At 44.3% G+C, this 27,899-nt stretch overlaps 1 protein-coding gene across 1 annotated transcript in view; it reads right to left on the minus strand.

The window, feature by feature from the left end:
- nectin3b (nectin cell adhesion molecule 3b) overlaps positions 1–27,207 on the minus strand; it is an 80,373-nt gene extending 53,166 nt beyond the window's left edge. The window contains exon 1 of the mRNA XM_055637526.1: positions 27,047–27,207. Coding sequence (XP_055493501.1) covers positions 27,047–27,116 — 70 coding nt within the window. The 5' untranslated portion in view covers positions 27,117–27,207. The remainder of the gene's footprint in view (positions 1–27,046) is intronic.
- Positions 27,208–27,899: the final 692 nt, after the last annotated feature.

Genomic DNA, 27,899 nt, shown 5'->3' on the forward strand with positions numbered 1-27,899 from the left:
GGGAGGGTGAAAAGGGATCCTTGTGTCAGCTGTTAAAGCAAGGCTGCAATAAATCTCCCAGTAAAGGCATTTCACCACAGAATAAGGAATTCTGGTCTGTTCTTATTTACTAAAAATACCTGCACAGCTGGCATAGCCGCCTACTATACTGTTGCAGGACATGGAAAGACTCCAGTCCCGAAAGACACACTTTGGGCACAATCTACAGCATACAGCAAATCAGTAGAGTAGAAATATAGCTAGAGTAGCATCAACATCAAGGTTGTAAATTTAGTCAAAAAGAAATAGCGCGTGCAAGGTTTAAGGGCCTTGGAGGAATAAAGAATGCAAGCGGGTGATGTGAAAGACCAAATGGGATCACAATATGGCTTTTGTGAGTCAGATGAAAGGAAATCCCAAATAGACTGTCAGCCCAGAGACATTAGGTTAGACGAACTAGGTACCAATGTCTGGCTATGGGAGTGTGTAGGGGGATCACCTGAAATGAACAGAATTGGGAGTCTGCACTACAGGTACCAGACATCCCAAAAATGACACCTTAGACCCTGCTGTCCAACCAGGCTAGCCTAGATATTGTGGCTACCAGCTAAAACCAAGGAAATGGCAGAATAGTTAAACAAGTACTTTGGTTCTGCCTTCACTAAGGAAGACACAAACAATCTCCCGGAAATACTAGGGGACCGAGGATCTAGTGGGAGGGAGGAACTGAAGGGAATCCACATTAGTCAGAAAACGGTGTTAGGTAAACTGTTGGGATTGAAGGCAGATAAATCCCCAGGGCCAGATGGTCTGCATGCCAGAGTACTCAAGGAGGTGGCCCTAGAAATCGTAGATGCATTGGTGATTATTTTCCAATGTTCTCTCGGCTCTGGATCAGTTCCTGTGTACTGGAGGGTAGCCAATGTAACTCCACTTTTTAAGAAAGGAAGGAGAGAGAAACAGGGAATTATAGACAAGTTAGCTTTACATCAGTAGTGGGGAAGATGCTGGAGTTGATTATTAAAGATGTTATAGATGCACATTTGGAAAGCTGAGACAGGATCAGTCAAAGTCAGCATGGATTTATGATGGGGAAATCATGCTTGACTAATCATTTGGAATTTTTTGTAACAAGTAGAATGGATAAGGGAGAGCCAGTGGATGTGGTGCATCTCGCCTTTCAAAAAGCCTTTGATAAGGTCCCACACAAGAGATTAGTGTGCAATATTAGAGCACATGGTATTGGGGGTATGGTATTGACAGGGATAGAGAAATGGTTGGCAGACTGGAAGCAAAGAGTAGAAATTAACAGGTCCTTTTCAGAATGGCAGGCAGTGACTAGTGAGGTGCTGCAAGGCTCGGTGCTAGGACCCCAGTTGTTTACCACATATATTAACGATTTAGACAAGGGAATTAAATGTAACATCTCTAAGTATGCGGATGACACAAAGCAGGAGGGCAGTGTGAGCTGCGAGGAGGATGCTATGAGACTGCAGGGTGACTTGGATAGTTGGGTGAGTGGGAAAAGCATGGCAGATGAAGTATAATGTTGATAAATGTGAGGTTATCTACTTTGGTGGCAAAAACAGGAAGGCAGATTATTATCTGAATGGTGTCAGATTAAGAGAAGGGGAGGTGCAGACCTGGGAGTACTTGTACATCAGTCACTGAAAATAAGCATGCAGGTACACCAGGCAGTGAAGAAAGCCAATTGGCTTTCAATACGAAAGGATTTGAGTTTAGGAGCGAGGAGGTCCTACTGCAGTTGTACAGGGCCCTAGTGAGGCCACACCTGGAGTACTGTGTGCAATTTTGGTCTCCTAATTTGAGGAAGGGCATTATTGCTATTGATGGAGTGCAGCATAGGTTCACCAGGTTAATTCCCGGGATGGCGGGACTGACGTATGATGAAAGAATGGCTCGACTGGGCTTGTATTCACTGGAATATAGAAGGATGAGAGGGTATCTTATAGAAACATATAAAATTCTTTAGGGATTGGATAGGGTAGATACAGGGAAAATGTTCCCGATGTTCAGGGAGTCCAGAACCAGGGGTCACAGTTTAAGAATAAGAGCTAGGCCATTTAGGACTGAGATGAGGAAAACCTTTTTCACCCACAGAGTTGTGAATCTGTGGAATTCTCTGCCACAGAAAGCAGTGGAGGCCAATTCACTGGATGTTTTCAAGAGAGTTCGAAACAGAAACATAGAAAATAGGTGCAGGAGTCGGCCATTCGGCCCATCGAGCCAACACCACCATTCAATGTGATCATGGCTGATCATCCACAATCAGTACCCTGTTCCTGCCTTCTCCCCATATCCCTTGATGCCACTAGCCCTAGATTTAGCTCTTAGGGCTAAGTGAATCAAGGGATATGGGGAAAAACCAGAACGGGGTACTGATTTTGGATGATCAGCTATGATCAAATTAAATGGTGGTGCTGGCTCAAGGGGCCGAATGGCCTACTCCTGCACCTATTTCCTATGTTTCTATGTTTATGTTTCTTTATTTAAGACTGAAAGTAGAAAAAGTCAAATGAATTATAGGCTAGCGAGCCTCACGTCAGTGGTAAGGAAACTATTGGAGAAGATTGTCTGGGGTAGGATTTACTCACATTTGGAAGAGAATGAGTTTATTATCAAAATCACCCTTTGAAAGTGATGGATGAGAGCAAGACGGTGGATGTTGTCGACATCGACATGTGATAAAGTCCCCATGATTTGCTGATCCAAATGATTAAGATGCACGGGATTAAGAGTGAATTGGTCATATGGATTTGGCACTGTCAGAGGGTTGCGGTGGAAGTACAATCTTCAGGCTGGAGGTCTGTGACCAGTGGAGTTCCACAGGGATCTGTTCTGGGATGCAGCTTTTTGAGATATATATTAAAAACTTGGATTTCAACATAAACTGGTTGGTTAGTAAGTTTGCAAACAACATCAAGATTGCTGGGGTCATGGACTGTTAGGAAAACCTGTCAAAGTATGCAGCGGGATATAGATCAACAACAGAAATGGGTGGAGAAATGGCAGATGGAGCTTAATCCAAGCAAGTGCGAGGTCAAATGTAAGGGGAAAATATACAATGAATGGCATGACCCTTAACAGCACAGATGTACAGAGTCCATAATTCTCTGAAAGTGGCATCACAAGCAGATAATTGTAAAGAAAGTACATGGTCTACTTGCTTTCATAAGTCAGGACATTGAGTACAAGATTTAGTAAGTATGACGCAGCTTTCTAGCACTTTGGTTCGGCTACATTTGGAGCATTGTGTGCAGATCTGATCGCCCAATTACAAGAACAATGTGTAGGCTTTTGAAAGGGTGCAGAGGAGGTTTACCAGAATAATGCTTGGAGTAGCAGTTAATAGCTACAGGGAGATTGTTTCTTCTGGAACACCAGAGGTTGTGGGGAGATCTGATAGAATACAGTTATGAGAGGCATAGATAGAGTAGGCAGTCTGAATATTTTTCCCAGGATGAAAAAAATATACTACAGGGCTCAGCTTCAAGGTGAGAAGGGAAAAGTTTAAAGGAGATGTGTGGGTGCCTGGAACGGTGATTGAAGTTGATAAATTAATGGGGCTTAAAAGACTTTTGGATGGGCACATGGATATTCAGGGATGGAGGGATGTGAGTTAGATAAGTGCAGGTAGATAAGTGTCATGTTCAGCATAGACATTGAGCCGAATGGGCCTGTTCTTATGCTGTACTGTTCTATGTTTTATAGATACCCCAGACTCTTGATGTTCCAACTCTTATGCTCCATGTCACAGCCTGTGAAGCAAGCATAGCAAATGCCTTCTTCACTACTCTATTCATCTGTCATCACTTTCAACAAGCTGTGAACTTGCACTCCAAGTTCCCTCTTCACATCAATGCACCCCCCTCACCTCATTTATTCTTCGTCTCAGCGTCTATATTGATGCAACACCCAAGACGGCACCACAACACCTCTGCTTCCTGAGGAAGCCGAGGCAATTTGCCATGGCTCCAAAGTCATAAACTTCTACAGATGCACCATGGAAATCATACTCTCAAGTTGCATCACAACTTAGTTTGGGAACAGCTCTGCCCAAAACCATAAGAAATTGCAAATAGACACAAAAAGCTTGAGTAACTCAGCGGGACAGACAGCATCTCTGGTGAGAAGGAATGGGTGACCTTTCGGGTCGACACTGTGATGCCTCCTGCTCTCCGACCACGTTTTAACCTAGACTCGCTACCACATCCACGTGTGTTTTCTTGGATCTTGCCTGTGCCTCCATCTTCTACCTCGGGGATTCCAGCTCCAGTTCCAGACATCCCAGTTCAGACACAATCTGGATCTCCCCCGAGATGCTGCCTGTCCTGCTGAGTTGCTCCAGCTTTTTGTGTCTATCTTCGGTTTAAACCAGTATCTGCAGTTCCTTCCTACAGAAATTGCAAATAGTTGGATATAGAACCCAATGCATCTCACAGGCCAGACATCCCACCATTGACTCCATCCACATTTCATGGCGTCTCAGCCAACATAATCAATGAATTGTCCCACACTGGTCATTCCCATTTCTCCCTGCTCCCGTCCGGCAGAGGGCATAGAAGCTTGAAAAACCTGCACGTCCTTGGAATGTGGAAGAAAACCGGAGCACCCGAAGAAAACCCATGCGGTCAGAGAAAACAAACAAACTCCGAACAGACAGCACCCGTAATCAGGATCAAACCCGGGTCTCTGCTGCTGTAAGACAGCAACTCTACCACTGGGTCACAGCGCTGCCCTGCAGGAAATCGCTGGTAACCATGATAATTACACTTGCGCAAAACATGTCCACTTGCAGCACCTCACAGGCAGAGTTAGGGGACTGGAGCCGCAGCTGGATGACATTGTTATCACGTGGGAGAAGGAGAGCTTCATAGATAGGAGTTATAGTGAGGTGGTCAAGCCTAAAGTATCAGTACATGGGAGCAGGCAAAGAGTACAGGTGAACCTTGTGACCATTCTCTTTCAAAACAGGTACCTTTTCAGAAACTATTAAGGGAGAGCATCAGTACCAGTCAGGTCTGTCGCTCAGGGTTTGGCTCGGAGACACAGGTAATTGGTAATTGTCAGGCAAGCAATAGTGGTAGGAGACTCAATAGAGGGACGTGGGAGATTGTGACAGCAATCGAGACTCTAGGATGATGCTTTGCTTCCCTTGTGCCAAAGTCCAGTGTGTCTCAGGGCAGCAGTAAGGTATTCTCATAGGGGTGGATCGGCAGCATGTTGGCAGAAATGACATAGTATGAAATGGATGAGGTTCTGTGGGTTGAGCTGAGAAATAAAAAGGGAACAATCATCTTGTTGGGAATTTAGGGCCCCAAATAGTCAACTGGACTTAGAAGAACAAATATACTGGGAGACTGCAGGCAGCTGCAAGAATAATAGGGACTTTAACATTCCCAATTTAGACTAGGACTGCCATAGGGCTTAAAAAGGGTGGAATTTGTCAAATGTGTTCAAGGAAATTCCCTCGGCAACAAGGGAGAGTGAAAAATGTGATCTGCTCTCAGGAAATTAGGAAGGCAAGTGACTGAAGTGGCAGTGAATGAGCCTTTTGGAAACAGTGACCAGAGTTCTATTAGCTTTAAAATAGTTATGGATAAAGACAGCACGGGCTCACTAGCTAAAATTCTGAGGCAGACAACATTGATGGTATGAGGCAGAAACATCGTGACTGGAGAAGGCTGTTTGTTAGCAAAGAGGCGTTTGGAATGCAGGATGCTTTTAAATGTGTGATGTTCTTATTACAGAGAAGGTCATGGTAGGTGGGAGTAAGGAAGCCTGGATGACAAGGGAAATTGAAGCTCTGGCGAGGGGAAAAAAGAGGCACAGGATGGGTACAGGCGACTGGGATCAAGGAAGAAAACAGGAGGGCAAAGAAAGGCAGGATAGTTCTGGCGTGTAATATATTTATCAGAATCCAAAGCGATTTTATGTATAAGATCATGAGAGGACTAGATAGGGTAAATGCATAGAATCTTTTACCCAGAGAAGGGGAATCGAGTACCAGTGCGTTAAGGTTTAAGCTGAGGAGGGAAAGATGTAATAGGAACTCATGGGGCAACTGTTTTACATAAAGGGTGTTGGGTAAATGGAGCGAGCTGCCAGAGGAGTTAGTTGAGGCAGGTACTATTACAACATTTAAAAGGACACTTGGACAGGTACATGGATAGGATAGGTTTAGAAGGATATGAAGTAGATGGCGCATGGGCAATGGTCAGCGTGGGCAAGTTGGGCCGAAGGGCCTGTTTCCACACTGTATCACTATGACCCGAGATCAGGGTATCCATGTTCTTATTAGAGAGAAGGGCGTAGAATTAACGCTATAAAAATGACTTTCTTACCACAATTAATATATTTGTTTCAAGCGATCCCAATATATATTCCAAAATATTTTTTCAAAAAATTAGATTCCACTATCACTAATTTTATATGGGACTACAGAACACATAGAATTCAACGAAAGCATTTGTGCAAATCTAAAGAAGTTGGGGGTTTATCATTACCTAACTTTATATATTACTACTGGGCAGTGCATATTAAGAACATAATATACTGGCTGGATAGTTCCACTCAGCAGTTGGAGTGGATAAGAATGGAGAAAGAGGAGTGCTTTCCGCACAATATAGGAACGATCCTGCTCTCACCGATAAAATTGAATAGTATAATATATAAGAAGAACCCAATTATTCACAATATAATAAGAATTTGGAAACAAATAAAAGTATCCTTGAAATTAAATAATTTATCAGTACTAACCCCACTATTGAACAACCCCACATTCAAACCTTCTCTCATCGACAACACATATCAACAATGGGATAGACTGGGGATTAGGAAAGTAGGGGACATGTATGAAGTGGGCAAACTGTTATCATTTCAACAATTAAAATTAAAATTTAAATTGAAGGATAATCAATATTTTAAATATATACAGGTATGTGACTTTATGAAGAAATATACACATAGATTTCAAACTATATTTTTAGATCCTTTAGAAGAAGCAATGAATATTAAGGCTGATTCACAAAAATTAATATCATACTTTTATAATAATATATTAAATAGAGAATCACCCTCAACAGAAGCATTAAGGGAAGATTGGGAACAAGAGCTAATGATAAAGATCTCGAAGGATAGATGGGAAAAGTATTTGATGAATACACATAACTGTTCTATTAATGCAAGACATAATTTAATTCAATTCAAATTATTACATAGACTATATTATTCAAAAACGAGGTTGAATAAATTTTATCCAAACGTCTCTCCCAGATGCGATAAATGTTTGTTTCAAAACGCTAATATAACACACTCATTTGTTGGATGTACAAAGTTGAATAAATTTTGGAGTGATATATTTGATATATTTACAAAGATTTTCAAGTCAAGAATAGAACCCAAAACGGAATGGATTATATTTGGAATAATAGGAGAAGATACCAATTTAAATAAAGATCAAAATGTTTTTTTTAATTATGGGTTAATAATTGGAAAGAAATTGATACTTAAATTTTGGAAAAATACAACCACACCAACTGTTAAAATATGGATTAGGAATATGATGGACATAGCACGCCTTGAAGAAATGAGACTCCGACTAATAGATAAATATGACCAATTCTTAAAGAGTTGGTCTCCTTTCATCGACTTTTTGGAATCATGTGATGCAGCGGTGCCGTAAGGATTGCTGATTTCAGTTCATGACGCGGATAGAGCTACATCTCCGAATACAGATTTGAAAAATTCTCTTTTAAGGGGCCTTCTCTTCTATTTCTACTTTCCACTTTCTCTCTTCCTTTTTTTATTTTTTATATACACACTTCACGTTTTTCTACTCTCTACCATCTATTTTTCCACTTTTTCCCCTTTCTATTGCTTTCTTTTTCTTGTAAAAAAAATAAATAAATAAATAAATAAATTTAAAAAAAAGAGAGAAGGGCATGGCAGGTGGGAGCAAGGAAACCCGGATGACAAGAGAAATTGTGGTTCTGGTCAGGAAAAAGGAGGTATGGGACAGGTATAGGCAGCAGGGATCAAGAGGCAAAACAGGGGGGACAAAAAGAGGGCAAGAGATAGTTCTGGCAAATACCAAGGAGAATGCAAAACAAATGTATGTATATTAAAGAAGACGGTATAGAGTGGGTAACTAGAGAGTGAAAAGGCCCCCTCAGAGAAAAAAAGTCATGTGTGTGTGGAGCCGCAGGATATGGGCAAGATCCTCAATGAGTATTTCTCCTCTGTTTCTATCATGTGGGCAGTCCGTATTATAGTCAAGGTAAATGCTGGGCATCCCAAGGTATATGAAGATTGAAAAAAATCTCCCTGTTCTGATCAAATATATCCAGGGACACAGTGAACCTAACATCTGTGTTATGCATGTAACTGGAGAGGAGTCCGAGGGATGGAGCATTTAGTTTAGAGATACAGCATGGAAACAGGCCCCTCTGCCCTCCAATGCCTGTAACTGGTAGTGTGTTGAAATTGCAGGGGCCAGGTGGGTGTTGTAGAGCAGGGGGATCTAAGGGTGCAGGTACATAGGCCCCTGAAAGTAGCATCACTGGTAGATAGAGGCTTTGCGTACATTGGCCTTCATCAGTCAGGGCATTGTGTAAACAAAATGTGTAGAAAGGCACTGCAGTCACTGGTTTATACCGAAGACAGACCCAAAACACTGGAGTAACTCAGCGGGTCAGGCAGAAATTCTGGAGAAAAAGAAAAGGTAATGTTTCGGGTCGGAATCCTTCTTCAAACAAAGAAAGAGGTGGGGTGGTGGGGAAACTGGAGGCAAGTAAAGGCCATAACAAATCAGAAGTGGTGTCCATAATGGCCCATTGTTCGCTGGGGAAGATGTAGTAAAGAAAGGGATACAAAGATGCAAACTGTGGAACAAGTAGGACGATTAGGGGGGGGGGGGGGGGGGGGGGGGGGGGGGGGGGGGGGGGGGGGAGGTGTGGGAGGATGCAGGTGTTACTTGAAGTTACGGAAATCAATATTCTGGGTTGAAAGCTGCTCAAGCGAAATACGAGGTGCTGTTCCTCCAATTTCCTCTCCTGGACCTCAAACTTGACGTAGAGGAAAGGCTTGTGTACTCCAGTGATCCTGAGAGCTATTGCCGGTTGCGGTTTCATATCCCTGGCAGGTTCAACCAAACCAGACAGGTTTTGGGTGAGGAGGCAGACGAAGCAGTCCCTGATCCTCTAGGTTGAGGGTTGGGCGTAGGGTTAACTGCCCCACCCTGGAAAAAAGAGCAAGTTACAGAAACTTTGACGAATGAAAACCAAATTACACACTTGGTTGAAGAAGGTGCTCCAGCGATGAGAAACATGACGCTTCCCAGCCAAACCCGCAAGGACGCTGGGAAGCTGGCACACCTTCCGACGCCAAAGAAATCCATCCCTGTGGGGACATGGAACATCCGAACCATGCTTCATGCCAACAAAATGGTGCGCTACAATCTCTTAGTCCTGGGCTTGGCTGAAACAAGATGGACACAGTCAGGGGAGATCAAATTGGTCAGCGGGCAGTGCATTATCTACTCCGGACAGGACGAGGAGGGAACGAAGCATACAGAGGGAGTGGCCATCATGATGACGAAGGACGCTAGAAAGGCTCTAACGGCACGGGGGACCCATCAGCTCTCGCCTCATCTCCGCAAACTTAAATCAAAGGAGAAAATGGAGTTGGATTGCACACACCCTCAGGAAACCCGATACAAACATCACCCGGCAAGCCCTGAAATGGAACCCCCAAGGATAAAGGAAAAGAGGTCGCCCCAGGAACAGCTGGAGAAGAGGTGTCCAGATGGAAATGTTTGAGAGTGGGTTCAACTGGGGAGATCATGAATGAACTGCCAACAACCGAGGTAGAGGACAATTGTCAATGGCCTATGCTCCCTAGAGGAGCAAGGGGCTTAAGAAGAAGAGAAGAAGAAGAGTTCCTCCAATTTGCACGTGGCCTTACACTGACAGCAGAGGCCGAGGACAGAAAGGTCAGACTAGCGAAACCAAATATAGACTTGACGATCGTTTCGCTGAACACTTGGCCGACACGATCTCCCAGTTGCCAAACATTTTAACTCCCCCTTCCCATTCAGATTTTTCTGTCCTGGGCCTCCTCTACTGTCAGAGTGATATCACATGCAAGTTGGAGGAAGAGCACCTCATATTTCACCTGGGCAACTTACACCCCAGTGATATGAACGGTGATTTCCCTAATTTGATGAACCTGGAGAAATTCAGTTTTGCTCACCTGATGTTGTTGAGCTGGAATGAATAGAGAAGATTTATGAGGATGTTGCCAAAAATTGGGGGCTTAATCTATAGGGAGAGGCTGGGCAGGCTAGCACTTGCAGCATAGGAGGCCAAAGGGTGATTTTATTGAAGTGCAGATGATCATGAGATAAGAATCACAGGGTCTTTTACTCATAGGAGTAGAATCAAAAACCAGAGGACTAGGCTTTAAGGTGAGAGGGGAAAGATTTAATAGGAATCTGAGAGGGAAGTGTTTTCACACAGAAGGCGGTAAGAAGGAGCTGCCATGGGTGGCAGTTAAGCAGGTACAATAACAACACCAAAAAGACATTTGGACAGGTACACGGATAGGAAAGGTTTAGGGGGACAGGGACCAGATGCGGGCAAGTGGGATTAGAGTAGATGGGGTATGTTGGTTGGCGTGGACAAATTGGCCACGCCCTATATCCGTACTGAATGATTATGACTATTTCCAATGCTGAAACTCTAACTAGTCCTTTGAATATATAGTATGATCAAGCAAAATTCAAATTTGGATTCAACAATCTTCTGCACAAATTACCAATATCATTTATTGAAATTCCATGCCAAATTGTCCGATAACCCAGAAATAATAATAATTTTATAGTAAATACTACAAAAAGGACACATGACTGCACTGCACAGATGATATTAGAAAAGCCATTATTTTTCCATTTTCATACATCCAATATGTCATATACTGTGTAGGTTAATACTTTCCAAACAAGCCCATTCAAATACTTCATATTCATGTCATAGGAGCAGAAATAGGTCATTCAATCCAGTGAGTCTACTCTTGCTAGTCAATCACAGCTGATCTACCTTTCTCTCTCCTGCCTTCTCCCCCATAACGTTTGACACTTTGTGTAGGAAGGAACTGCAGATGCTGGTTTAAATCGAAAATAGACACAAAATGCTAGAGTAACTCAGCGGACAGGCAGCATCTCTGGAGAGGAGGAATGTGAGACATTTTGGGTCGAGACTCTTCTTCAGACTCATGACACTTTTACTAATCAAGAATCTGTCAATCTCTGCCTTAAAAATACCCAATGACTGACCAGTACCTCAGCACCCTGCACCAGTACTCCCAAGTCCCTTTGCACCTCCGATTTCAGAATTCTCTCCCCATTTTTAAAAGTCTACGCGTTTATTCCAACTATAAATGCATGCCTGCACATTTTACAACACTGTATTCCATCTGCCACTTCTTTGCCCGCTCTTCCGACATGTCCAAGTCTTTTTGCAGAGTCCCTGCTTTCTCTGCACTACCTGCCCCTCCACCTACATTCGTATCATCGGCAAACTTGCCCACAAATCCTTCAATTCCCCGATTCAAATAAATGATATATAGTTTCATACTGCAAGCCTTTGGAATGTGGGAGGAAAACAAGAGTACCCGGAGAAAACCCACGCAGTCACAGGGAGAACGTACATCTCCATAAAAACAGAACCCATAGGCAGAGACCCAGAATGAACGCAAGTCTCTGGCACAACGTTGTAAAGCAGCAAATTTACCGTTGCGTCACTGTGCTGCTGCATGTAGCAAAACCTCGTAACTTTTCACCATCACACCATGTACCTCTTTCTTTGTTTTGGCAAGTTTGAAACCAATTACCTTTTTATATATTAGATGTTATAACGTTAATGAGATGCTTTAAAATTATGTTCAAGAAATTTTATACATCATTAATAGAATATAGAACAGTACAGGAACAGACCCTTCGGCTCACAATGTCATATTAATACCAGATTAAACTAATCTCCTCTGCCTACATGTGACTCATAACCATTTGCCGATCTAAAAGCCTCAAAAACCATCTGCCTATGCCACCACCCCAGGCAGTGTGCTCCAGGAACACAGTAGAACATTTAGACAAGAACTGCACATGCTGGTTTACAAAAAAAAACAAAGCACAGGAGTAACAGCTGGTCGGGCAGCATCTGGTATACCTCTTCTGCACTCTCCATAGCCTCAACATACTTCCTGCAATGGGGCGACTAGAACTGTACACAATACTGTAAATGTGGCTTACCCAAAGTCCTATAAAGTTGCAACATGACTTGCTGACACTTATACTCAATGCCTCGACCAATGCTGTGTACCATATTTTTTCTTTACCTCAATATCTACTGGTGTTACCACTTTCAAGAATTTATGGACTCTGTACTTCGATGGTCTAAAGGGTCTTGCCATTAATTATACATTTTCCCCTTATAGTCGACCTCCCACTTACTCATATTAATTTCCGACTGTCTTTTTACCACCCGGTTCTGTAGCTTAGATATACCCCACCCTATGACTTGACATCCTTCCTTAGAACACCAATTTGGGTGTTATTTGCAAACTTCCCAACTAACCAATCATGTACATTGACGTCCAAGTTTTTCATATAATACAAAACAAGAGGTCTCGGAACAGATCCTTGCAAAATTCTGTTAGTCACGGCATAGCCAGAAAAACATCGTTCCACCACAAATTTTGGTCCTCTATGAGTAAGCCAGTTCTAAATCCTTACAGCCAGAACAGTCACGGATGCCAGGTGGTATCTAGTAAACAACTTGTACGGTAGCTTAGAAATGTGACTGCATGGTGCTTTTTCAAAGTGCAACACATTGAAAATTGCTTTTTTCTTCAAGAGTGCAATTATAATTTTTAGTTTGAACTGCAGTACTTTGGAAATTTGAATTTGCACTCACCTTGTATCTGAAAGAATGGCACTTCTTCATGTACAATAGAACTCCCAGTAGTAATTAATTATAGATAGACACAAAATGCTGGAGTATCTCTGGATAGGAATGGGTGATGTTTTGAGTTGAGACCCTTCTTCAAACTAGTCGAACTCTGACGCAATGTTTCAGGTAGCTCTAGAGGACTTTATTTTTGCGTGCATTTCAGGTCACCCAATTACATGAAAGATATGGAAGGTTTGGAGAGGGTGCAGAGGAGGTTTACCAGAATGCTGCCTGGATTAAAGGGTTTTAGCTACAGGGTTGGATAAATGGATTGTTTTCTCTGGAATGTCAGAGTTTAAGGGATAGACAGTTGAGGGATAGGAATGGTACAGTCAGCACTTTTTCCTCCTGGCTTCAAACCAATAGCCACCAGCTCTTTTCCCAGACCTATACAGCACTCTCTGCCATGAAATTCATTGATATCCTGGAACAAATCTTCAAGCAGCCAGGCCACAGAATAAAATGGCTAATTGCATGCAGCACAATGACCATTTTCAAGCCTTTGAACAGACCAATATATTTTATGGCTATATGTTTTACCATTGTACATGCATCGACAAAGAGACTGCCATGGAAATGGGTTCAGGTAAGGATCACTAGACTACTACAGGTGCACAACCTTTTATCCGACAGCCTTGGGACCAGACACTTTTCGTAATTTGGAATTTGTCGGTCTTCGGAATGGAAATTTTTTAGCGTAGATTTTAATGGCTGGCTCAGTGGTAGAGTGCCCGGCTCATATCCGCAAGGTCGCGAGTTTGCGCCTTGATCCCGGCAGTTCCTCGGTCGCGAGTTTGAGTCTTCAGTGTAGTTTTTTTCTTGCAGAATAAATGTCTGTATGAAATGCAGTGTGTTGAATGAGTTCCTGAATTTGTAAATGTGACCGCAGCATTGAATCACCTCCCGCACTCATGTCACCCTAGCGGGGCTACATGCCCTAAGGCGGCCTAAGGCGACATTTTCACACTCTTATATCCGTGTGCAGCAGAGGCGCCAAACGTGAGCTTTGGTGTGCAGACATCCTGGAAAAAATGTCTGGTTTCTTCCAGGTAGGCGATATACCCTCCCGCGCAATATACCCTCCACTTCTCTTTTTAGTTCCCCTTTCTTCCAGGACCGACCTGAGGTTCCGCTGTCACCTCTGCGGGCCACCCTCGGTGAACGCTCACTCAACTTTGTCTTGGGATTCCTACTCTCCCGGTGAATGTACCCTCACCTTCTCTTTTATGAATGGGGATTTAGTTCCCCTTTCGTCGATGACCGACCGGAGGTTCCGCTGTCACCTCTGCGGGCCACCCTCGGTGAACGTCCTGTCTCTCTGTCCCTGGGATAGCAGGGGGCGATCAAACAGCACAATACTCCCCTCCCCCTCCCCCCCACCCCCAACTCCAGAGGAATCCGCTCCCCGATGGGCCGCTACGGCGACAAGTGGCAGTTCGCCCACAGCCCGAGAACAAGGCGCACCTTGCGCACCAGCAGCCCCTCTGGAGTTGGAGCGGGGCTGGACTGGAGTTGCTGATCTGGGATCTCCGTGCTTGCAGTGGGCCTGGGGGTCGGTGTCCCGATGAGGGGGCACAGCTCGGGCTGTGGGCGAACTGCCACTTGTCGCCGTAGCGGCCCATCGGGGAGCGGCTTCTGGTGGTCCCGATGTCTCCCGCTAGTTCGCAGTTTTCCTCTGGAGTTGGAGCGGGGCTGGGCTAGAGTTGTTGCTGGCTGTGAGTCTCTGGGATCTCCGTGCTTGCAGTGGGCCTGGGGGTCGGTGTCCAGCCCAGCCCCGCTCCAACTCCAGAGGAACCCGGGTGGCAGATGAGGGGGCGCAGCTCGGGCTGTGGGCGAACTGCCACTTGTCGCTGTAGCGGCGCATCGGGGAGCGGCTTCTGGTGGTCCTGACGTCTCTCAGCTCCTGTCCAGGGGGATGGCCGGAGACGTCAGGACCAACAGGAACCCGCTCCCCGATGCGCCGCTACAGCGACAAGTGGCAGTTCGCCCACAGCCCGAGCTGTGCCCCCTCATCCGCAACCCGGGTTCCTCTGGAGTTGGAGCGGGGCTGGGCTAGAGTTGCTGCTGGCTGTGAGTCTCTGGGATCTCCGTGCTTGCAGTCGGTGTCCCGTTGGTCCTGACGTCTCCGGTCACCCCTCTGGACTGGAGCTGAGACTGGGAACTGTACCGTCCTTGCCCCCTCCCTCTGCAACTGCAAACAACCCCACGGTTCCCAGTCTCAGTTCCTGTACAGGGGGGTGGCCGGAGACGTCACAGCCCGAGCTGCGCCCCCTCATCCGCAACCTCAAGACCAAGACGCACCTTGCACACCATCAGCTTCGGTCCCTACGGGGAGCGTGTTCCTCTGGAATTGGAACGGGGCTGGGCTGCTGCTGGCTGTGGGTCTCTGGGATCTCCGTGCTTGCAGTGGGCCTGGGGGCCGGTGTCCCGTTGGTCCTGACGTCTCCGGTGACTGGCACTAGCTCCGACGTGAAGGCAGTGCAAAGCCCCCGCGCCGGTGCAATGGGCGGGGAGCTGGAGAGGGGAGGGAAGGGGTCACACACATGGCCGGGAAGCAGAGGGGTGTAGGTGGGGTGAAACGTAAGGGAGCGACAATTTGCTGCTGCCTGCACGCTGAGTTAAAAAGTTCTCATGCAAGACTCACGATCCACTGTGTATCGTGAGTCTACCGTGGGAATTTTTTAACTGAGCGGGCAGGCAGCAGCAGATTGTCAATTATTAACCCTCCCGCGCAATATACCCTCACCTTCTCTTTTATGGATGGGGATTTAGTTTCCCTTTCTTCGAGGACCGACCGGAGGTTCCTCTGTCACCTCTGCGGGCCGCCCTCCGTGAACGTTTTCAAGGACCTTTTTTCAAGGACTGAAAAAATGTCGCTATTCGGAGGTTTTCGTTATTTGGATCTTCGGATAAAAGGTTGTGCACCTGTATCTGGAACAGCACACTGTCATATTGAGGAAAGATTGATGGGGAACTAGGTTTGCATGTGCTGGATTAAGATGAACGAGAGAAGACAGTTGAAATATTGCGGTTCGACAGGATTGCTATGGAGGGATGATTCATTTGATGATGGTGTCTAGAACTCATGATCCTGTTTGAAAGCAAAAGGCTGTGCGTAAAAGACAGCGAAGGTGAATTACTCAGAGGAGTGTCTTGATAACTCTCTTCTTCAAGGGGCAACGGTGGCAGCATCTGAACATCTTTAAGACAGAGATAGATAGGTACTTGAAAAGGGGTGAAAGGTTACCTGTGTTCAGATGGAAATATGGAGTTGAGGATGCAGTCAGATCAGCCAAAGCTGTAAAAGATGACTTAAGTGGCTGATTAGCCTAGTCTTACCACCGCAATTAACAATTCAGCATTGTAATATTGATTTGGGCCAGAGGTTTAAATCATCTTCTATCAGCCACAGACATCTGGCCCACAAAATGCTAGCATTGCGTCAGCTGCTAGTATTTTATATTTGCAGGCAATTTGAATTTTCTTTCCCAATATATGGAAATAATTATTTATTTCCTCATTGGTGAATATAATTTAATTCATCTATTTCATCAATGACTTATAAAGGTGCAATTAATTTTGAAATCATATGATCAGTACATTTTGAAAATGCCATTTTACAAAGTTCATGATTAATCAGAAAATATATTTAATTCAACTCATTGTATGTAGTATTAAAGCACAAATTTAAAAATCATAATGTGTTGGATTGATAAAGGGGCTGTCCCACTTGGGCGACCTAATTGAGGAGTTTAGAAGGGTTTGAAAAAAATGACATGTTGAAGACCTCCTTCAACTATGTAGAAGACCAGCTACGATTAGCTACGACTAACTTCAGGAAAATTGGACAACGAATAGTGGAGAGTGAAGACGACCTCCTTCGATCTCCTTCGACCACCCTTCGACTATGATGAAGACTATGACTACCTTAGTCTACCTTAGACTACCCTCGATTACCTACGACTAACATGCCGACCTACTACGACTAAACCTACGAGTATCGATTTTTTCCATGGCGACCGTTTTTTACTCGTGGGCATTTTTTAACATATTGAAAAATACGCCGTGACCAAGCTGAGGCCTCGAGTATGCGGAGACCACTCTCGAGCATGAAGGAGAGTTACAAAGACCTCCTACGACCTTGTGTCAACCATGCTGCGAGTACGAGTCGAGGGCAAACTCGTCGGAACTCGCAGATTAGGTCGCCCAAGTGGGACAGGCCCTTTAATGTAAACAATTTACAATGGGCAAAATAAACAGTAAAAGGAACCACAGATGCTGGCTTACAAAAATAAATAAAGTTCTGGAGTTACTCAGGCACTGTCTCTGCAGAACATGGATAGGTGACGGTTCAGGTCGAGACCCTTCTTCAGACTGATTGTAGTAGGGGGCAGAAAGTTGGAAACGAGGTGGGGTGGGACAAAGCCCGACTGATGGATGAGTACAAGTGAGGGGTGTTGATTGGCAGCTGGATGGACAAAACCTCGATATAAAAAGGAGACAAAAGGGTGTCAAAAGAAGACAAGAAGAGAAGTGTAATACAAAGCCAGAGGAAGGGAGACTCACCTAAAATTGAAGAATTCATATTCATACTGAAGACAGACACAAAAAGCTGGAATAACTCAGCGGGACAGGCAGCATCTCAGGAGAGAAGGAATGGGCAACGTTCTGGTCGAGACCCTTCTTCAGACTCTTCATACTGTTGAGTTGTAAGCTTCCCTAACGGAGTAGGTACTGTCCTCCAATTTGCAAGCAGCCCCACTGGAGGAGGCTCAGAACAGAAAGTTTGGAATAGGAATGGGAAGGCCATTTATAATGGTTAGCAATGGGGAGGTCTAGCAGGCCTTGGCAGACCAAGCGCAAGTGTTCAGCAAAAAGCTCACCTAGTATACACATGGTGTCGACAATGTAAATGAGGCCCCATCAGAAACACTCCCCAATCTATATCCTACAATTTTAAACACATTTAGAAGGTCAACCCTCGGCCTCCTCTACTCCAAGAAATAAAGTCCTCCGTATAGCTCAGATCCTTGATCCTGGTGCATTGATCTGTCAAGTATTTACAAACTTCCACTTTTGCGATATGTTTGACCCTCTTTCGTCTGCTCCACTTTAAACAGTTCTAATGATCCAGTTTCTACTACCCACTGAGACAGCAAATTGCAGAGATTTACCACCCGCAGTGAGAAAGAATTTCTGCATTTTAAATGACTCGTCCCTTATATTGTAGTTATGTATTTATGAATCTTCACCACTCTTCAACATGTATCCTGTGAAATCCCTCTAGGAACTTGTACAGTAATGGGCCTGTCCCACTGTACGAGTTCACCCAAGAGCTCTCCTGAGTTTAAAAAAAAAATCAAACTCGTGGTAAGCACGTAGAATATATGCAGTAGGTTCGTCGGAGCTCAGAACGTCTCTTAGAGGCTCGTAATGCTAACGGCAGACACTCGGGAAACGCGGTAAGCTCGGGAAGACTCGAAGATTTTTCAACATAATGAAAAATGTCCACGAGAGCCCCGAGTACCTACGAGCGGCTATTACCGTAAATCTCCGAGTTCGAATCAGAGGAAACTCGGGAGAACTCTTGAATTAACTCGTACAGTGGGACAGCCCCATTAAGTAAGGTCACTCATCTAAACTCCAAGAGTATAGATCCAAACTATTTTGTTTTGCTAGGCAGGACAGCCCTCTCCTCCCAGGAAATAGCTTGGCAAATCTCCTTTGTACTGCCTCCGACGTTACTATATCTTTAAGGCATTGCAGGCATTACCCATTTAACACAATTTGCTAGTCTTTTGCCCACTAGCAGTAAAATAGTAATACTTGGAAATAGGCTCTTTAGCCCAACTCATCTATGCCAACTGAGAGGCTTTCCCGAGATAGTCCAAATTCCTTGCATTTGACCAAAATCGTTCAAAACATCCATGACAATTTAACGAGGGCTACAGTATGAAGATATTTAGCGTGTTTGCCTTCATGGGTCAGGGCACAGAATATGAATGTTGGAACACTGTGTTGCAACTTTGCAAAACAGTGATCAGATGGCACCTGCATTATTGTGTGCAACTTTGTTTGCGACATTATAGAAGTATCATCAAGGTTAGGGAAATCAAAAATAAGTTGTATAGGATGAAGATGAGAGAAAGTGTTTTTGTGTAAGCAGAGAATGGTATATATCTGGAGTTCTCTGCCAGAGGCAGTGATGCATTTGAGAAGGCACAAAGGCTACAGAAGGATATGGACCTAAAGTGGGCAACTGGATTCAGTATAGATGGGCAAAACGATCAGCATGTACATCGAGAGCTGAGGGTCCTGTTTCTGTGTGGCATGACTCTGCCTCTATGAATGCAAAGATGAGCAATCAAGTTTAAGAAACAACAATTCAGATTTAATAGCCTATCTTTGTTTGCTGTTCCAAGGAAATAATGAGTTTTCGGTATCGAATCGTGCAATGCAATTAATTAATATGCTACCTTGCTGCAATATATACAAAATGAAGGTGTTTTCCAACCAAATGTAAAATTTAATATAATCACCATTAAAACTTCAAGAATTACATGAAATTATGTACAGCAATAGTTCAATTATAGTAATTAGGTAAATAATGCTTTGCTCATTTCTGGTAGTGTTGGCTGAGTGGCAATTGTTGTTCTTTTCATCAGGGACAACGTAAAATTCTAGTAGGATCGTTGTTCTTTTCATCAGGACAACGATCCTACTAGAATTTTACTACCCAAGTGGACAAGTCTTCAACAATTCAGCTAAAAGACAGCACTTGGTTCACACTGAGGCTTGAATAGAAGTAATATTTATAAACAGCAACTTTATTGTAAGAAAAGTATGTCTATTGTTTTGTCTCTCTCCCCAGGTTTAGAATTATAACCCAGTTCACAAATGGAGATTTCTTTCTTCCACAAAATTCAGTAGCTAAAATGCAAAATTGTTGCTTTAAACTCAAAATGTAAATATGTTTTAATTCTATAATCATCTAAGATCTGAATGGATGACAAACTAATTCAAAAAGATTGAACAGTCCTCACCTACAAAGCCCTCCACCATCTGCCCGCCCCATCTCACTGACCTCCTCTCCCCCTACCAACCCTCACGGTCCCTCAGATCCACATCAGCTGGTCTCCTCTCCATCCACAAGTCCAACCTCCGCAGTTTTGGGGACAGAGCCATCTCCAGGGCAGCTCCCAGGCTCTGGAACTCCCTCCTCCAACTGATCCGCAATTCCGTGTCCCTCACCATCTTCCAGTTCCGCCTCAAGACCCATCTCTTCACCTCTGCCTATCCTTAGCCCTACGTGCCGTCCCTTTTCATCTGTGCATTAATTGCCTCATACTGTGTTTTGTATTGAATTCTGTATTTACTTTGTGTACTAGTCATGTCTCTACTATTTATTTCATTCCCTTACATGTTTTTCCTCTACCTGCTAAATTTTTGTAAGGTGTCTTTGAGACTCTTGAAAGGCGCACATAAATAAAATTTATTATTATTATTATTATTCATGTTTCAATATTTACATCGGTAAATTAATCAGTAAATTCCAAAATGCTACCTATCATTAAAATCGTTAGCCAGTAGAAATTTGATGAGCACTTTAATTGAGATGCAGCAGCAGTTTACTATGTGAGTAAATATGCCTAATGAAGATGAGAAAGCAGCCAAAAAATCTCTCCAAGTTAATTAGGTTCATTCAGTTACAGAACATTGCTGGCAAGGCCAGCATATATTGCTCATCTCTAATTGCTCTAAATCTTGTATGTTCAATTGTCATATACACCCGGAGCGGAACAATACAGCTTTACAGACACTTTAACACAACAACACAAATAAATAATAATCAATGACACATTATCAATAATACTAGGTAACCAAGCCAGAAAAATGTAGACCAAAGTACAAAGTGCAACCCAAACAAAGTTCATAGTAGATCGTTGGGGTTCTGGTTTAAAAATCTGATAGTCAATGGAAAGAAGTTGTTGAAACATTAAAAATAGGTGCAGGAGTAGGCCATTCGGCCCTTTGAGCCAGCACCACCATTCAATATGATCATGGCTGATCATCCAAATTCAGTACACCATTCCTGCTTTCTCCCCATATCCCTTGATTCCGTTAGCCCTAAGAGCTATATCTAACTCTCTCTTGTCGTTCATAAACCTAGAGGTCATAGGTCTTGGGCTCCTCTACTGATGGTAGACGTGAGATGAGAGCATGGCCAGGGTAGCATGGGCCTTTTTGAGGCCGAGCTTCCTGTAATCAAAGGTATTTTATTAGTCACCCAGGTGTAGTGAAGTGAAATGCTTCTTGCTATTTTGCAGCACACAAAAAAACGAATACAGACATAACACCAATAAGAGTCAGATTCAGATTCAGATTCAATTTTAATTGTCATTGTCAGTGTACAGTACAGAGACAACGAAATGCATTTAGCATCTCCCTTGAAGAGCGACATAGCAAACGATTTGAATAAAAAATAATAAGTGTCCGGGGGGGGGGTGGTGATTGGCAGTCACCGAGGTACGTTGTTGAGTAGAGTGACAGTCTTAAACACAAAGAACATCCCCCCACAATGGCTCCCATCATGAGGGAAGGCACAAAGTCCAGTCCCCAACCCCAGTTCACCCATAGTCAGGCCCATTGAGGCCTCCACAGTTGCCTATACGGAGGCCCGATGTTCCAGGCCGTTCTCGCCGGGTGATAGTGCTCCGGAGTCGGGAGAGTCCTCTCAGTGGCCTGGGAACCCTGGAACGGCCGCTTCCGTACTGGAGGCCGCGACTTCCGAAGCCAGGCCGCGCCAGTTGGAGCTCCACAACTGGCGATCTCATCTAGAGATCCCAGGCTCCCGGTGTAAAAGTTCAGCGCCACCGCCCGCAGCTGGTCCCTCCACATGCCCGCAGCTCCGCGATGTTTTCCTCAGCGATCTCCTGCTCACCGGAGCTGCACCACGGCGACCCGGGCAAGACAGGAAACGCCACTCCAGGCCCGCCCGCGAGGACGGGTCGAAGCTGCAGCCCGGAGAAAAGCTGCTTCTCCGACCAGGTAGGGACCCTGAAAGGTAGTTTCCCCCTCCCCCTCCCCCGCAGCTTCGACTATGTTGAAGACCAGCTTCGACTAGCTACGACTAACTTCGGGAACATTGGGACACCGAATAGTGGAGTGTGAAGACGACCTCCTTCGATCTCCCTTGACCTCCCTTCGACTATGATGAAGTCTATCTACGACTACCCTCGATTACCTACGACTAATATGCCGACCTACTATGACTAAACCTACGAGTAAAAAAAAGTATTGTTTTTTTCCATGGCGACATTTTTTTATCTCGCGGGGATTTTTTAACATTTTGAAAAAAACGCCGCGACCTAGCTGAGGCCTCGTGTATGAAGGAGAGTTACGAAGACCTCCTACGACCTCGTGTCGACCATGCTGCGAGTATGGGTCGAGGGCAAACTCGCGGATTAGGTCGCCCAAGTGGGACAGGCCCTTAACCATTCCTCTGACCACTTAGCCCAACTCAACAAGATCCTGCTGTGATTTTTGATAACCTTCGTCGCTATCTACAATATCACCTACTTTAGTGTCAACTGCAAAATTACTAATCATGCCTTCAACATTTTCATCCAAACCATTGATATTAACAACAAACAACAATGGGCCCAGCATCGAGCCCCGAGGCATACGACTGCTCACAGGCCTCCAGTCCAAAGAATAACCTTCCACCATAACCATCCGCTTCCTTCCACGAAGCAAATTCCAAATCTAGTCAGCTAGCTCTCCCTGGATCACATGCAATCTATCCTTTCAGAATAGACTACCATGCGGAACTTCATCAAATGCCTTGCTGAAGGCAACTCCTCCCCTTTCTGCAACTTCCTTCATTTGTGGGTGTTTGAGTTACTGAAACAGGCATTACGCAGTCAGTTAGTATGCTCTGTGCCACACACAGTTACTGAAACGGGCATTACGCAGCCAGTTAGTATGCTCTGTGCCACACACTTGTAGAAGGCTGGAGTAAGCGGACTTCTTGAAATTCATCAGTCCTTCCATAAAAGCCACTCTCGCAGTGGTGGATTAGGAGTTCCAAACTCGAGAGCAAACAATGACCACGGAATGGTCATATTTCCAAGTCAATATGATACACTACTTTCAAATCTGCTGCATCATTCAGTAGGATCCAAGCTTGACCCCAACTCCATTTTCTTGCCCACTCCCATAACCATATACTCTTTGATAGTTAAAATCTCCACCTTAGTCACAAATATATTCTATGACTCAGTTCTGCAGATCTCTTCAACTGAGCATCTTGCACCAACTGGTTCGTCACTTGCTTTCCCTAAGTATTTCTATTGTCTACAAGAGAAATCAAGAGTATAGTGGAATACTGTGTAGGAAGGAACTGTGGATGCAGGTTTAAACCGAAGGTAGACAGAAAATGCTGGAATAACTCAGCAAGAGGCAGCATCAAATTCAGCTCAGCAATTCACCCAGTCTCTCCAAACTGCCTCTTTAATTTAAAGGGATGAGGAGAACTGACTTAAGAATACCACTAACTGCAAATTCCAATCACATCATCCTTACTTGGAAATGGTATTTTTTCATAAATACCAGGACGAAATCCTGGAACTTCTTACACACGCCACCATAAAAGCCATAGCAATATCTTCTGAGAAAATAGGGAATTAAATCTTGACCTCATCATCAATACCCAGATCACAACAAGAGAATAAAAATGTATTTAAAAGAGCAAGCTTGAGATATCATAACTAGATCAAATAAAATGCTGAGTTGCAGCATCACAATAGGATGGTGCATAATTCAAATATTTTTACCCCTTCCACATGCAAGTGATCCTTACAGCTGTTCTTTCAGAACAACTGTCTAAACAAAGTCTGTTAGTGACAATCAAAAATCACCAACAGGTGTAAGGAAAAAAAACACCACCCCATCTATCTAATGGGTAACAGCAATCCCAAGGGACAGCAATATTTGCAATTGTGCTACAAATGCAGCAATGTCATCCATTTTTTACTTCAATGAAACCTAAAATATTTAACGTAGAGAATGGATTGCAGGCATCCACATGGAACTATTGGAAACATTGCATAGGTAATGAAACAATTAAGTTTTCAAGTCTGTTATAAGAAAAGTTCAGAGGTAGCATGGAAACATGCCCTTCGGCCAACCGAGTCAATGCCGACCAGCAGACATATATTACTGGAGTAACTCAGCAGGTCAGGCAGCATATCTGGAGGACATGGTTGGGTGACAATTCAGCTCAGGACCCTTCTACAGTGGAGTGGAGTGGAGGGAGGAACCTGGAAAATGAGGTTGGTTCGGGACAAAGCCTGGCAAATGATAGGGGGATGATACAGCCAAGGAAGGTTTGATTGGCAGATGGGCAGTGAACAGCGAGAGATAAAAAGGATTTCAGATGTGGCGAGGTGAAATATAAAGCTCAGGGGTAGGTATGCAGGTGGAAGGAGAAGTGGGATATGGGGAAGGGGAAAGAATAGTGGGGGAAATGAGTATGCACGCTGGCAGGGCACGAGAAAAGAGATGGGGGAAAAAACAAAAAAAGAGGGCGGTGTGTTACCCAAAATCAGAGACTTCAATGTTCATCCGTTGGGTTGTAAACTACCCCAGCAGAATACGAGGTGCTGTTCCTCCAGTTTGCATGTGGTCTACCTCTGGCAATGAAGGCTGCCCAGGACAGAAAGGTCAGTTTGAGAATGGGAAAGGGTGTTAAAATGGTTAGCAACCAGGAGATCCAGTAGGTCTCAGTGGACCACAAGGGATCAGCGAAGCAGTCACCTGGTCTACGCTTGGTCTCGGCGATGTCGTTTAAACAAACTAATGGTGTACATTAAGTATTTCAAAAGGTGTGCAGTACTCTGGCTTTACACTTAAACTGCAAACTATAATATTGAACTAACTCTGTGGAATGTAACTCAATCATAAAGTACATTTAATTTCAATTGCAGAGATAAGGGTATGAAACATATACAAAATAAAGTATGCACCCATTTTCATTTTGCTAACTGTGCCTTTCCCATCCCCTCAGTTTCCAAGCTCTTCGTTGATCCTCAATTATGTTACATCTCAATTCAACAGGTGTTTCAGTTTTCATTTTTACAGCAATTCTCAAAGAAAGATATGAATATGAAACTGTGAAAATTTTAGTTCCACCTGTTGAATTCAGATATTGCAATTTCACCTAGCGTATACAAAACATGAAAATTCGCATCATTACTGTGCTGAAAAAGTTTCAATAAAAAGTAACTGAACAAGAAGCACGGGCAGTCCCTTGTGTTCTCTTGCCATTTTTTTTACATGAATGTGATGTGCTTTACGAATAAATCAGCTACCACATTTCCAGAACAGATTTAGAATGGATGGATACGAATACATACTTTCATTCCTTAACCACAATTATAATAAAGACAAATAGGGCACGAAGGGAAATATGTCCACATTTGCAAATGTTCCTATTGCCATAGGAACATTTCTTCACTTCATTAACTGCTAACTGGAAACAAAAATTAGCAAAGCCTATTAAACCAGATCTATTGTTAAAAATAAACTTTGACCAATTCCATTCCATGTAGCACTGATTACAGTAGTTCCTTTGCTCATTTACTTTAATCAAATCAGAAATATTACCTATCAGGACTGTGATTCACAGATTAAATAAAAACGATTTTAACAAATACCCATTGTTTGAATTCTTGGGTTAATATTAAACGATATCTTGACTCTTAGAGTCAGAGTCATACCGCATGGAAACAGGCCCTTCTGCCTAACTTGGCCATGCCAATTAAAATGCTCAATTTACCAACATTTACCGATATCTCTCTGAACCTTGTTCATTGCACCGAACGCGTCTCCAGCTTGAACTTTGTATAAATCTGTTCATTATCATTATCATAGCTTCATAAAACCTGGAACCTAACCTCCAATGCAATTAAGATTTTTCTTTCATCTATTACTTCAAAGAGTCATATAGCATGGAAACAAACCTTCTGGCACAACTTACCCTGCCAACCAAGATGCCCCATCAACACTAGCCCCACCTGCTAGTTTGGTCTACATTCCTCCAAACCTTTTTGTGTACCGATACCCACCCAAATTGTTGTTATAGTAATTATTCAGGTATTACATTCAGACCAGTCTGAAGAAGGGTCTCAATCCAAAACGTCACCTATTCCTTTTCTCCAGAGATGCTGTCTGACCTGCTGAGCTACTCCAGCTTTTTGTCTATCTTCAGTTTAAACTAGCCTCTGCAGTTCCTTCCTACATATTGCATATGTGCCAAAATAAGTTCTGCTAACTCGTTTAATATTTAGATACACCACTTTTACTCTTTGGAGACACTTATCTACTCAGCATGTAGCAGATTTTCTTCATACTAGGAATAGACTAGGAATATATATTAAATGTCAAAGGGAGCTGTTTGAGGAGCAGCTTCCTAGGGTGCGTTTCATTCCAGAAATTGGCTGCCTGGTAATTGACAATCAGTTGCTTCTCTACAACAAGGAAAACTGGTCACCATGACACCGGGCTGGGCCGGGTTGAGTTACCCCGTTTCCACCAACCCCCATCTCACGATACAAGCAACCCGCAAATAGTTCGACGGCCAATATTTCAACAAAAAAATCTCTACGCGAAACACGTTTAAAAAAAAAAAATCTCAACGTCTCAAATGCGTTTGCTCCGCCGCCTGGCACATCTAAAAAAAGTTAAATCTATTGAAATCCAGCACAGCAGCGAATAGATTTCAATGATGAACCGTAAATCAAAACTGCCTTCTGAAGGGAGGGGAGAAGAATATGTGGAACATTTTTTCTGCTCCTCTCCAGAAACACAGGCTGTCAACGCCTGAGGAATTTGGGACAAACTTCTGCTTAGCGGTTCGACGGAGAGAGCGGGATCATGGAGAAATTAAACCAGGGAGCGAGCGAGCGAGCGATTGAATCGGTTATCTTTTAAAGGAATAATTGATAATGTTTAACAGATGGCGGCGGCCGTGTCCTTACCCGAGGCTGAGAGCAGGGTGAGGAGGAGCAGCGGTAGCGGCGGCGATGTGGGCGCCTCACTCCGCGCCATCTTGCAGCACTGAGGGAGGGAGGCGGACGCGAGGGGGAGAGTGGACCAGGTCTGGCTGGGCTGGGCTGGGCTGTGTTGGCCGCAGCCCGCAGTCTCTCTCTCTCTCCCTCTCCCTCCCCCTCCCCGCCCGCTGCACTGCAGCCACCAGGGGAGGTGCTTGAGGCGCCGCCCAACACACGCACAAACACACCCACCTACCTACCCGCCCGCCCGCAGCAGCAACCCTATATATGGACGCTGGAGAAGGATCTCCACCCTCAAACATCACCCATTCCCTCTATCTATCCAGAGATGCTGTCCCTCCCACTGAGTTCCCCCAGCACTATGTACCTGTCCATGTCCTCCAGAGATGTTGCCCCTCCCGCTGAGTTACTCCAAGCACCTTGTCACTGTCCATGTTCTCCAGAGATGCTGCCTGTCCATGTTCTCCAGAGATGCTGCCTGTCCATGTTCTCCAGAGATGCTGCCTGTCCGTGTTCTCCAGAGATGCTGCCTGTCCGTGTTCTCCAGAGATGCTGCCTGTCCCTCCAGAGATGCTGCCTGTCTGCTGAGTTAAGGCCCTGTCCGTGTTCTCCAGAGATGCTGCCTGTCCGTGTTCTCCAGAGATGCTGGCCCTCCCGCTGAGTTACTCCAAGCACCTTGTCACTGTCCATGTTCTCCAGAGATGCTGCCTGTCCATGTTCTCCAGAGATGCTGCCTGTCCATGTTCTCCAGAGATGCTGCCTGTCCGTGTTCTCCAGAGATGCTGGCCCTCCCGCTGAGTTACTCCAGCACTTCGTACCT

The sequence above is a fragment of the Leucoraja erinacea genome, chromosome 6 (assembly GCF_028641065.1).
Source record: "Leucoraja erinacea ecotype New England chromosome 6, Leri_hhj_1, whole genome shotgun sequence".
In the NCBI taxonomy this organism is placed as follows: Eukaryota; Metazoa; Chordata; class Chondrichthyes; order Rajiformes; family Rajidae; genus Leucoraja; species Leucoraja erinaceus.